The sequence below is a fragment of the Gossypium arboreum genome, chromosome 2 (assembly GCF_025698485.1).
Source record: "Gossypium arboreum isolate Shixiya-1 chromosome 2, ASM2569848v2, whole genome shotgun sequence".
Lineage (NCBI taxonomy): Eukaryota > Viridiplantae > Streptophyta > Magnoliopsida > Malvales > Malvaceae > Gossypium > Gossypium arboreum.
Window position 1 is genome coordinate 110,749,888 of NC_069071.1, and position 11,602 is coordinate 110,761,489.

At 34.2% G+C, this 11,602-nt stretch overlaps 3 protein-coding genes across 5 annotated transcripts; 2 read left to right on the top strand and 1 right to left on the bottom strand.

Annotated features, from left to right (window-relative positions):
- Positions 1–4,861: 4,861 nt before the first annotated feature.
- Positions 4,862–6,910, bottom strand: LOC108461684 (uncharacterized). The gene is made up of 3 exons (XM_017761590.2): positions 6,669–6,910; positions 6,450–6,576; positions 4,862–5,203 (listed from the first exon to the last, which is right to left on the bottom strand). Coding segments are annotated over exons 1-3 (348 nt in total). The 5' UTR covers positions 6,671–6,910; the 3' UTR covers positions 4,862–4,984.
- LOC108461683 (uncharacterized) lies at positions 5,100–6,212 on the top strand. 3 transcript variants are annotated; one of them, XM_053025167.1, is made up of 3 exons: positions 5,100–5,222; positions 5,389–5,762; positions 5,844–6,212. In XM_053025167.1, the coding sequence occupies exons 2-3, from the start codon at positions 5,399–5,401 to the stop codon at positions 6,104–6,106; spliced, it is 627 nt and encodes a 208-aa protein (XP_052881127.1). In that variant the 5' UTR covers positions 5,100–5,222; positions 5,389–5,398; the 3' UTR covers positions 6,107–6,212. The 3 variants fall into 3 exon arrangements, with proteins under 3 accessions (XP_052881127.1, XP_052881128.1, XP_017617078.1); XM_053025168.1 differs by having other exon boundaries at positions 5,389–5,678; XM_017761589.2 differs by having other exon boundaries at positions 5,389–6,212.
- A 130-nt stretch (positions 6,911–7,040) lies between the features above and the next one.
- LOC108462917 (amino acid transporter ANT1) lies at positions 7,041–8,826 on the top strand. The gene is made up of 3 exons (XM_017762830.2): positions 7,041–7,518; positions 7,617–8,264; positions 8,350–8,826. Exons 1-3 carry the CDS (start codon positions 7,294–7,296, stop codon positions 8,755–8,757), a joined length of 1,281 nt encoding a protein of 426 aa, XP_017618319.1. The 5' UTR covers positions 7,041–7,293; the 3' UTR covers positions 8,758–8,826.
- Positions 8,827–11,602: the final 2,776 nt, after the last annotated feature.

Below are 11,602 nucleotides of genomic sequence, written 5' to 3' on the forward strand. Positions count from 1 at the left end.
AAGGTAAATTCCCTAACCAAGCTTTAAAAAAGTCTGACTGAGGATAATATTTTGCTTTTAGAACACGCGCTAATAATGAGTCTGGAAAATTAAAAAGACGCCAACCTTGTTTTGCTAACAACGCAATGTTAAACTTTTCAAGATCTCGAAAACCAAGTCCACCATTTTCTTTAAGCGAACATAATTCCTTCCATACGCACCAATGAATGCCTTTTTTATTTCGACCTCTTTGCCACCAGAATTTAGCTATAATTCCCTCTAGCTCGATACACAAAGATATTGGAAGTAAAAAACAAGCCATCGTGTAAGTTGGGATAGACTGTAGGACAGCTTTAATAAAGATTTCCTTACCCCCTTGCGAAAGATGTCTAATGCTCCAGTTATCGATCCTCTATTTAAATCTATCTTTTAGCACTTGAAAAGCCGCTCTTTTCTTCCTACCCACCAAATTAGGAAGCCCTAAGTATCGTTCTGGATCGGTTGATCTTCGTACCCCTAGTATGCCAATGACTGATGCTATAACCCCATCTTGTGTATTTAAACTAAAAAACACTGTTGACTTTTTATAATTCACGCATTGACCTGAGCCTATTTCATATTCTTTTAGAATCAATTTGAGAGTTTGCGCCCCTTCTTCTATAGCTTCTGTAAACAAAATACAATCATCCGCAAATAGTAAGTGAAAAATAGAGGGCCCACTTCGACTAGCTTTCACTCCTTTGAGAATTTTCCTTTTATTCACTATCCTCATCAAACTAGAGAGACCTTCCCCACAGTATAGAAATAAAAACGGACTCAAGGGATCCCTTTGTCGTAATCCTCGGGTGGGACAAAAAATCTCTCCTTTATTTCCATTTATGACAACAGAATATGAAACTGTCGATACACATTTCATTAGAGACTTGACCCATCCTGCTTCAAATCCCATTTTCTTCATAATCTCTTCCATAAACTTCCATTCCACTCTGTCATATGCCTTACTCATATCTAACTTAACTGCTATTAGACCCTCCCTTCCCAACTTTTTTTTCTTTAGAGTGTGCAGTATTTCGTATGAAAGCAGTACATTGTCAGAAATCAACCTCCCTGGAACAAAAGCACTCTGAGCTAGATCAATACATTTTCCAATCACCCCCCGAAGTCGATTAGCAATCACCTTAGATATCACTTTATACAGTACATTGCATAGACTTATGGGTCTAAATTGAGTAATACTTGTTGGATTGGTAGTTTTTGGTAAAAGCACAATGTTTGTTTTATTGATCATGCCTACTTCCATATCACCGTTCAATTTCTGTAGGCAATATTCTGAAACCTCCTCGCCAATAATGGGCCAACACTTCTGATAAAATAAAGTTGGAAATCCATCCTCCCCTGGTGCTTTTGTGGGCCCTAATTTTGATACAGCTACCCAAATCTCCTCCTTCGTATACCCTGATAACAACCTTCGATTGTCTTCTTTAGAAACACAACAATCGATGTCAGACATAATATGATTTAAATTTCCTGACATATCTGATGAGAATAAATTCTGAAAAATGCTCTTGCAATTGACTCAATCTCCTCATCTTCTTTTGTTATTCTGCCATCCTCAAATTGCATTTTCTGAATCAGATTTTTCCTTTTCCTTTGAGTTGCTTGTTTATGAAAAAATGTTGTATTTCTGTCCCCAAGTTTCAACCAATTAATCCGAGCCCTCTATTCCCAATATCTTTCATCCTTCTAAATTTCAAAATTCAACTGAACTCTAGTTTCTATAATTTCTGCCAAATTTTCATCGTTTCTTTCAGCTTCCAATAAGGTTGACAATTTATCGGACAGCAACTCCTTTTTAAATTTTCTTCTGCTTCCAATCTGCTTTACCCATCCCTCTAGATTTTTTCCTATATTTTTCAGTTTGTATAAAAGGTCCCCAGTAGAATTTTCCCAAATACTTCTAACCTCCTCAAGAAATGTTTCTTCTAAAATCCACCAAGCTTCAAACTTAAAGCTCTTATCATTCTGTCTCCCCTATCGGTAGCAATAAGTAGAGGACAATGATCTGAAAAAGAATGAGAAAGGTGTTGAATTAATGATTCAGGAAACAAAGACATCTATTCTTCAATAGCTACACCTCGATCTAATCTCTCCTGAATATTCGTTTCTGGAAAATTACCCTCTCCCAAGTAAACCATCTTCCTGAATACCCTACATCAATTAGGTTACATTCTTCTAGCACTTTTTGAAAAGCTTCCATCCTTCTCTCATCTCTAGGTAATCCACCTTTCTTTTCAAACCCATATAGAATCTCATTGAAATCCCCACTTACTAGCCAAGGATAAACACCATTATATCTTCAACGTCTCAAAAGGTGCCAAGATTCATCCTTTTCATGTGTATAAGGAGAACCATAAAACCCTGTAAATCTCTATTTTTTCCCATCATCTAAATTCTCAATTATCACATCTACATGTCAAATTGAATAACTTTGGAGCGTTATATCAATCGTCTCACGCCATGCTAAATATAATCCTCCTTTCGAACCAACCGCATCTACTTCCACATCATAATGATACCCGCAGCTACGTCGAACTTTCTCCATCTGTCTACTATTTAACTTCGTCTCCATAAAGAAGACCACTTGTGGATTTTGTAACCTCAGCATATGCCGAAGTCTTCTAACTGTCCGTAGATTCTCCAATCCACGAACATTCCAGCTTAATATTTTCATTGCGTTCGGTCGGCATGCCTTTTGGCAGCCGCCGATGTTAAGTTGTTGATTTCAGATATCCTTCTACTTCTGTTTGCTATAATGTTATTCTCTTCCAGTTCACCTCAAACCCTTTTTTTTCCTTCTTCCCCCAGTAATAGACTATCTTCTAAATCATGGTCCATACTGTTTTGAGATCAATCATCTATTTAAGATCGATCATCTATGAATCTATCCCCCCTATCTGTGCAATTGGCATTCTTCCTTCTAAACTGAATCCCATTATAGGATCAATTTTCTTTGTGCGTACAGCTTCTTTATTAACTCCTCCCACTGTAAGTTCTTGGTTTTGTCTTCCACCATATCCCCCACCAAACACTTTCCCTTCCTCTCGTAGCCAGATACTATTCATTGCTTGAGCTCTCCTAGATTGGGCACGTAAGGTTAGGTCCCAACCCATCTCAGCAACTTCCGCTCTTAACATCATCTTTGCTTCACAAAAGGAATCACTGCACCCTAACTTACCACAATAAAAATAGAACAAAGACAGTCTTTCGTATTTAAATCTGACATAAGAACATTTTTCTCGCACCATGATCTGCTTCTTCCTTTTTAGAGGCTTACGAACATCAACTTTAACTCGTATCCTCATACAATTCCTATTTTCCTTGCCCAGACTTAAACAGTCATATTCCATAAAATTTCCAATGAAATTTCCTAATTGCACAGCCAAATTTTCAGAATAAAAACCTATTGGGACGTCATAAACTTGTACCCAAAAAGGGGTAGCAATTAGAGGAACTAGTAATGGATCCTCCCCCATTGCAACTGATGCAAAATCAATAAATGATTATTAAAAGACCATGGAGATCCCTTTAAGACCCTTTCCAAGTCCATAATGTGATAAAATTGGAATAAATACCGTTTTTCCCCCAAATCTTGAATCTGAATACCACGAACGGGGTGCCATATATTAGCCATAGTATTCTTCATTGCTGGAAAGTGTATGATACTGGCTGTTAAAAAGCATCCTACCAAACAAAGATTCTCCTCTTCCCTTCTCAAACCCAAATCTGCGTGTAATTGCAAAACTTCTTCTTCCTCTTCATCAAGGGATAATCTAGCAAATTCCATTTCCATTGATACACATAAACAATCTAAAGCTTTTTGCCTTTTACTGATAACTACAAGAAGACTGCACCGTTTACCGCTACCAAACAACCCAAAAAGACGAAAAAACAAGGAAAACCTAGAAAAAAGCGTGCCAAGAGGGCAGGCAAAAGCGTGCTAGGGTAGCAGACAAAAAAGTAAAGAAATGAAATGAGAACTTTAGATTAGTATACTTTTTATAAGTTAACTGTTCCAAATATCCTCAAACTATAACCCTTATTCTAAGCTGGTCTCTATTAGAGTTGTGTAACCCAAATTCTAAAAGATTACTTGCAAGTCAAGTTAAACAAAATCTATTTTTTCTAAAAAGATTTTGTAGTAGAATATATTTAGCATTTATTAACATAATATATTTTACATTCATTAGAATCAGGCTTTTTCAACCTATAAATAGATGTAGTCGAAATTCCTCTTATATCATTCGAATTCAACATTAGTGAATTTTCTTCTCCTCTACCCATGGTTTTTTCCCGAAAAGGTTTTCACGTAAAATTTGTGTTCTATTTTTCTTTTTTTTTTCCTTTGCGATATTTCTACATTGTCGTATCGACGTTCAGTTTTTAACAGCCTCTAAACTTCAAAACATTCTAATTACATTCCTCAACTATCGATATTATATTAATCAAGTTCTTTCATTATTAAACCATTAAATTACACATTAAATCTTATGTTGCTAAATATAAAATGAAATTTTTAAATAAATGAATGTTGTTGCATAATTGTTAAACGTAAAAATTAAAAATAAAGTAAAATTGAAAAGAAAAATGAGCGAATTGAAGACCTCAAAATTAAGATTTTTAACACATCTATTTTTACAATATTTTTTTCTTAAGTTTTTCATTTTAAATTATATCACATAAGATCGACATGTCATTTAACAATTAAATTAATGATTTTAATATCTAAAGGACCTAATTAATATAACCTCAATAGTTTAGGAATATAATTAAAATGATTTAAACTTTAGAAATCGATTTAAAATAAGGGTCAAAATTTAAGATGTTTTGAGCAATTAACTCAATTTTTATTAAACAAATTTATTTGGGCTAATATCTTATTATCTAATTAAAAACCCAAATATTAGGTTAAAAATGCCCATAAACACTCAGCCCATACAACTGTGCCCTAGTTTCTTTTCTTCATTTCTTCCCCGCCGCCGCTGGTTCTTCTTCTTCTCCTCTCTTTTGTCAGCCGTACAGCTTTAACTTTTTTCTTCTGATCGGCCACCGCCACCGCTTCTTCTTCAAAACCTAATACCAGTTTCGGAAGGATCGGACACATATCCTGTGTGTGGCAGCCGTTCAGGCGAGTCCGAGCAACGGAGGTTTGATGAACACGTGATATCTAGGAAATTAGGTTAAAAGTGAGATGTTTTGAAAGAAAATTTTCATTATTGTTTGCTTGGATGATTATAGTTCTTTTGCGGGTTTCTTCTTTTATCGTTTATGTGATTGAGATTTTAGTTGCAATACTGAATGCTTTTAGCCTACTTCCTGATATATATATATATATATATATATATGAAATAGGTGTGTGGTAATGGTGAAATCAAAGCAAAGACAGCTCGGATTGAAGCATTCAAACAAAAAAAATGCTCGAGGTGGCCGCTTAGGCTTTTCATATCCCAACTTTGAATTGGATCTGCTTGGAGAAGATGGTTGGGTCGTAGTTAAAAAGCAGAGAGTCACCATTCTTATACCTCCATTACCTTCCTCTAAGAAATCAAAAATGGCAAACCAAGGACCTGGTCAATTACAAGGCCAGAAAAAGGAGGATGTTCAAAAGTTTCCTAAATCCACTCCATTGGCTCATAAAATGGGTATGGAAATTGCTAGACAACAAATTTCAACTTCACCCACGTTTCCAGCTCTGGGTCCTGGAGTGGAGGAACCAAAGAAACCTGGTGGAGTGGTTGCTTTGAAATCTCATAATAAAATTCTCAAGAGTGTAAGATCAATGCATTGTCCTAATGCTGCTTTTTCAGGGAGCATGATACTGAATCGAAGGCTAAGGGTTTCAAATCTTGAGAGAAAGCTTCAACAAGCTGGTGGCCTTACCAGGTGGTTGAAATCACTAGGATTAGATCAGTTTGTAAGGATATTTCAAGCAAAAAGTATCAATAAATTCCAGTTAGTGAATCTAAATATGCAAAAGCTAAAGGATATGGGTGCAGATGCAGTAGGTCCAAGGAGAAAACTGATTCATGCTATTGACTGTGTTTGTCAGCCGCTTTGTTTCAAGGCCTGAATCTAGTTGCCTTGCAATTTGCTGGATTAGAATGTAGATATTGAACAATAGAATATGTATCCTTTATGAACAAGGACTATATTGAACAATACAGTTGATTTCCACATGCCTTATCTGCCATGTTTCCTTGTTTCTGTTATATCTTTTCATATAATTCAACTCTATTGATGGCAAACATTTACAAATTCTTAGAGTGGGTTAGGATAGATAGTGTGTCTACATGCATGCAGTTAGTGTAAAAACAGCAGCGATAATGAGATTAAATATTATAATGATATTATAATATAAGGCAAAAGATAAACTAAATACATTTAACTGAATCTAATCGCGCATCTAAGCTTACCTTAAATTGTGCAATTTTGGTTCCTATGGTTGGGTTAAAATCCAAGACAATCTCGTCATTGTTTCTTTGTAAGAACATGCACTTGTCAAAAAGTATGTTGAGCATAGAGTAATGATTACGGTGCGACCTGAAGAGGACAGAGATAAGAAAACTAGAGAAAACACCATGATAGAGGACAAAAACCCAGAGTAGAAAAAAGGGGAGAGAACATGCACTCACATGGATGATGCTAACACATGGCTACAAATAAACTTCTTTTTTAAACAAATAATAGCCAACTCTAATTTATCTATTCTATCGACAAACAAAGAAAGGAATATGAATGAAGTTCAAATTCTAGATTCATTATTGTTAGAGAGTCCATTCTCAACCCAAACGGATGGCTATACATATAGAAAAAGAAAACCCTAATTTATCTCAAACTTCTGCAACACGATCATATACACATTTTTCATTTTGATTGCTTCCTTTCAAAATCCTACCATGGATGTTATTCATATGGTAGGTAAAGCCAACCACCACCTTACTATAATTGGGTGCGTGAAATTTAGAAATAATGAATAAAATATAGTAAGATTTCTCAATTCTCTAAATGTAGTCCACTCTTTTTGTCTCATCAGACATCCATCCAAAAAGAAACTCCTATTCTAATGTGAATCCTTGAAGGATAATAACTCTCTTTCATCCCTATTAAATGTGAATATTGTTTTACTGCTTGAGAATAGCAACGTGGCACCGAAGAGTCTCAAAGCCCTAGCCTATAGGGACCACTGTGTTCCACTAAACTTGAAGCCCTGTTCTCGTTAGCTATCTATCATTCTCCAGAAACTGAAAAAAAAAAGAAATGGTGAAAAATTCTGAAATAATTCCTTTAATTAATCCATCACCATCATCATCAACAACAGAAGGAACAGCATCCAAATTTCAGACTATAGGCAACATCATAGTCTCAATAGTTGGAACCGGCGTTTTAGGCCTCCCTTTTGCTTTTCGGGTTGCCGGTTGGCTCGCTGGATCCCTAGGTGTTATCCTTGCTGGCTTTGCTACTTTCTACTGCATGCTCCTTCTGGTTAGTATCACTTATTCCCTTCTTCAATATTGCTTTTGTTCATTGAACCTTGTGTAGATTCCTAGACTATATTGATTGAAAAGTTGGGTTTTTAATAGGTTCAGTGCAGGGATAAATCAGCATCAGAAAATAAACTACAAGGGACAATAACATATGGTGATTTGGGTTACATTTGCATGGGAAAACCAGGCAGATACTTGACTGAATTTCTCATTTTCATCTCTCAATGTGGAGGATCTGTAGCATACTTGGTATTCATTGGTCAAAACCTTGTATCAGTTTTCAAGGGTCAAACCTTCAGTGTTGCATCTTACATATTCTTGTTAGTCCCAATTGAGATTGCATTGTCATGGATTGGATCCCTTTCAGCTTTTGCCCCTTTCAGCATTTTTGCCGATATATGCAATGTGTTGGCAATGGGATTTGTTGTTAAAGAAGATATAGAACGTGCAATCGGGGGAGGCTTTTCATTTCGGGACCGGAAAGCCATCGCTGATAACTTGGGAGGGTTGCCGTTTGCAGGAGGGATGGCAGTGTTCTGTTTCGAAGGGTTCGGAATGACATTGGCTCTGGAGCAATCAATGAAAGAGAGGAACACATTCCCTAAGGTGTTAGGCATGGCATTTACTTGGATTACACTTATGTATGTTCTGTTTGGGAGTTTCGGTTATTTAGCTTATGGTGATGAAACAAAAGATATCATAACAATAAATCTTCCTAACAATTGGACAGCCACTGCAGTCCAGGTAATCAATTGATCTTCTCCTTTGTTTCTTTTACTTGCAATCTATGTTATTTGGTCTCTTCATTTGTTGTGCTCCTTGGCAACAGATTGGCTTATGCCTAGGGCTCGTATTTACGTTCCCCATCATGGTTCACCCCGTTAACGAAATCTTGGAAGGGAAGTTGAAGAAAATTATATGGTTTCAGAAGCTCAACAACAATGATGCTGAAAATTCAATTACAGGATTAGGCAAGCTAGGAACATACACCAGCAGGGCGGTTCTAATAATCGGTTTAGCGGTTTTGGCATCATATGTTCCGGGGTTTGCTATATTTGCGTCGTTTGTTGGGAGTACTGTATGTGCATTGATCTCGTTCGTTTTGCCCGCCTCATTTCACTTAACTTTGTTGGGATCATCTTTGAGTTTGTGGCAGAAAGCCTTAGATTGTTGCGTCCTATTGTGTGGATTGATTTTTGCAGCTTATGGTACATATAACACCATAGTTGGAATCTGAAAAAACAAAAATATATATTGGTTATGGTAAAAAATGAATGGAAAATTCAGTTCGATTAGATTAATGAAATATTTGAACAGCAAAAGCAGACTTGTTAAGCTGACATTGTTTTCATTTAAAATACTTGATTTTGATGTATAATTGTTGTCGAGACAATTTTCTACTCAATATATAACATCGAATATACCATCCTTTTGGATGTACGGTGCGTTTACTTATGGTTAGTGTAAAAACAGTAATGACGGTGAGATTAGTTACTCTAATGATGAGATTAGATATTATAACGTAAGATTAAAAATAATAACAATAAACTCACTGCATTGGTTCATAGCATAATGGTAACAGACCTGAAATCCGTCATAGGGGACCTTTCCTTACAAAGCTTAAATGCACACATAATGAATCCTCCTCGTGCCTTCATGAAAGAGTAGTGTCGAAACCATTTTTTTGAAAACGGGAAATCGACTTTTGAAAACGAAAAGTTGGGAGTCGCCACCAATCGTTTTTAATAGGGTGTGATTGAATCACCTCAAAACATAGTCGTTGTTAATAAATAAATAAATTTTTCAAAATGATGATTTTGGTTTGCGAAAATAGAAAACTGGTTCGGGAGTCAGTTATGTACGATGAAGGATTAGCACCCTCGACACGCCCAAAATTGGTACTTGATTGATTATTTAGAGTCTTAATGTCGAAAATTAAAGATTTGGACAGAGTTCAAAACGTGATCCTCATTTTATTGGCTTTTAAAACATTTAGGTAAGTCAAACGTGTATTAAAGACCATCTCACCTCAAGGTAAAACATTACAGCCAGTACGTTAGGACACAATATTTTTTACCCTTAAGAGGATATTCGAATATTCAAAACAAACAAAGAAAGCGAAACCCAGTACGTTAGGGCACGTTTCTTTGAATTCTTTAAATATCGAACATTGCCTTTATTTTGAAAATTTTTTAGAGTGAACTGGTAAAAGGATATTCGAATATTCAAAACAAACAAAGAAAGCGAAACTCAGTACGTTAGGGCACGATTCTTCGAAGTCTTTAAATACCGAACATTGCCATTATTTTAAAAACAATTGATAATAAATCTGTGAATAAATGAATTTGGGCAATTAAAACTTAAAAACGAAAATAATGGTATGTCACATGCAAATAACATTACCATAATAAACTGAACGATGCATATTAACAATAAAACATAGTGGCAAAAAGAGATTTAATGACAAATAATAAAATGGTAGTAGTAACATGTTAATAATGGCACAAACAAAAGAAATAAAAATAATTATGTAAATATATAAAATGAAGAAAATAGGAAAAAGGATTTCTATAATACACATATTAATAATAAGAAAATAGTCAAAATAGACAGTATAATTTTAAAACGGGATTTTCAAAAGAAATAAATTGTATATATGAAAATATAATATATATATATATATACATAGATAAAGAAAGGATCTATACATAAAAGTAATAATGTGAAAACGATAATATATATACATATGGAGGATAAAACAAATATAAAAAGAAAATATATAGGGTAATGAAAATGTAGAATTAATTACTATAATAATAGAATAATGCTACAATAACCATAAACATAGTAATAACGATTAAAATAATAATAACAATAATAAAATAGAAGATAATAATAATAATATATTAATAAAAATAATAATATAAAAATAATAAAAATAAAAATATGTTTCTAATAATAATAATAAATCAATGATAATAAATATATACAAAATAATAATAACAGTAATAAAATAAGTATAATATAATAAATATAATAATAATAATAATAATAAAAATAACACTCTCTCCCTCCCTTCTAAATCCGGCCATCGTCCGGCCTTACTCCGGTCACCGGACCCCCACGGGCCGCCGTCGGCGCCACCGTGCATGGCAGTCGGACCTCAAAAAAACCATTTTTCGGTAATTCTAAAATGGGTAAGCTTCTTCCTTTTATTTTTACTTTCGTATAAGAAAACAAAATAAAATTAAAAGGAAAACAATAAACAAACAAAGAACTTAAAACGAGAATTGTAACACCCCCTACCCGTATCCATTGCCAGAATAGGGTACGAGGCATTACCGGAGTTTACTGAACATTTTCAGATAATTTTGAGTCATTTATTATTCAGATTTTGGAAATAATCATAACGTCTCTCTATTGGGCCCTCGAAGCCCCAAACATACACTAGAAACCAAATGGAATTAAATCGAGATTATAAAAAAAAAATTCGCAAAATCTTAAATTTTATTTTCATCTAAGTACTTACCATTTCAATGCTTCTTGTAATTAAACATATTACCATTCAATCAATAGCTTGTCCTTTGTCTAAGTGTCAAGCCACATCATTGTTAGTATACTTGCATATATTTCATATAAATTCAATATTGATATACTTATTTTCTCGACATGTCACATTTGAGTTTAATAATTGTCTTTACTTACATAATTTCCTTGTATCAACGTATCAAAGTTAATCATATATGTACATGTCATGAAACATATTAATTCTATTACCATTTCTTTATAAGTATATATCAATCGTTTCATTATATCAATATTTCATGTTTCATCATTTCCATATATTTTAAGTATATTTATTCCGTAAAGTTTATATCAAACTTAACATAAATTATATTCCATGTACTTATTCTTATTTTGTTTATCTATCTTCATAATTATTTCATACAACTATTTTGTACATATATTTCCATATGACCAGTTCTTGTAAACATTTCACACAACCATTTCATGTAACCATTCGTCATCTAATACGTATTACACGAATATCAATTGTTCAATAGATATCATAGCGTCTTCCA

Bases quoted from the DNA above. Each gene is read 5' to 3' on its own strand.
- LOC108461683 (XM_017761589.2), top strand. From the start codon at position 5,399: ATGGTGAAATCAAAGCAAAGACAGCTCGGATTGAAGCATTCAAACAAA.
- LOC108461684 (XM_017761590.2), bottom strand. The intron at 5,204-6,449 runs GTAAGCTTAGAT...CTAATTTCCTAG, and splicing joins CCAAAATTGCACAATTTAAG to ATATCACGTGTTCATCAAAC.
- LOC108462917 (XM_017762830.2), top strand. From the start codon at position 7,294: ATGGTGAAAAATTCTGAAATAATTCCTTTAATTAATCCATCACCATCA. The intron at 7,519-7,616 runs GTTAGTATCACT...GGTTTTTAATAG, and splicing joins TCTACTGCATGCTCCTTCTG to GTTCAGTGCAGGGATAAATC. The intron at 8,265-8,349 runs GTAATCAATTGA...CCTTGGCAACAG, and splicing joins GGACAGCCACTGCAGTCCAG to ATTGGCTTATGCCTAGGGCT.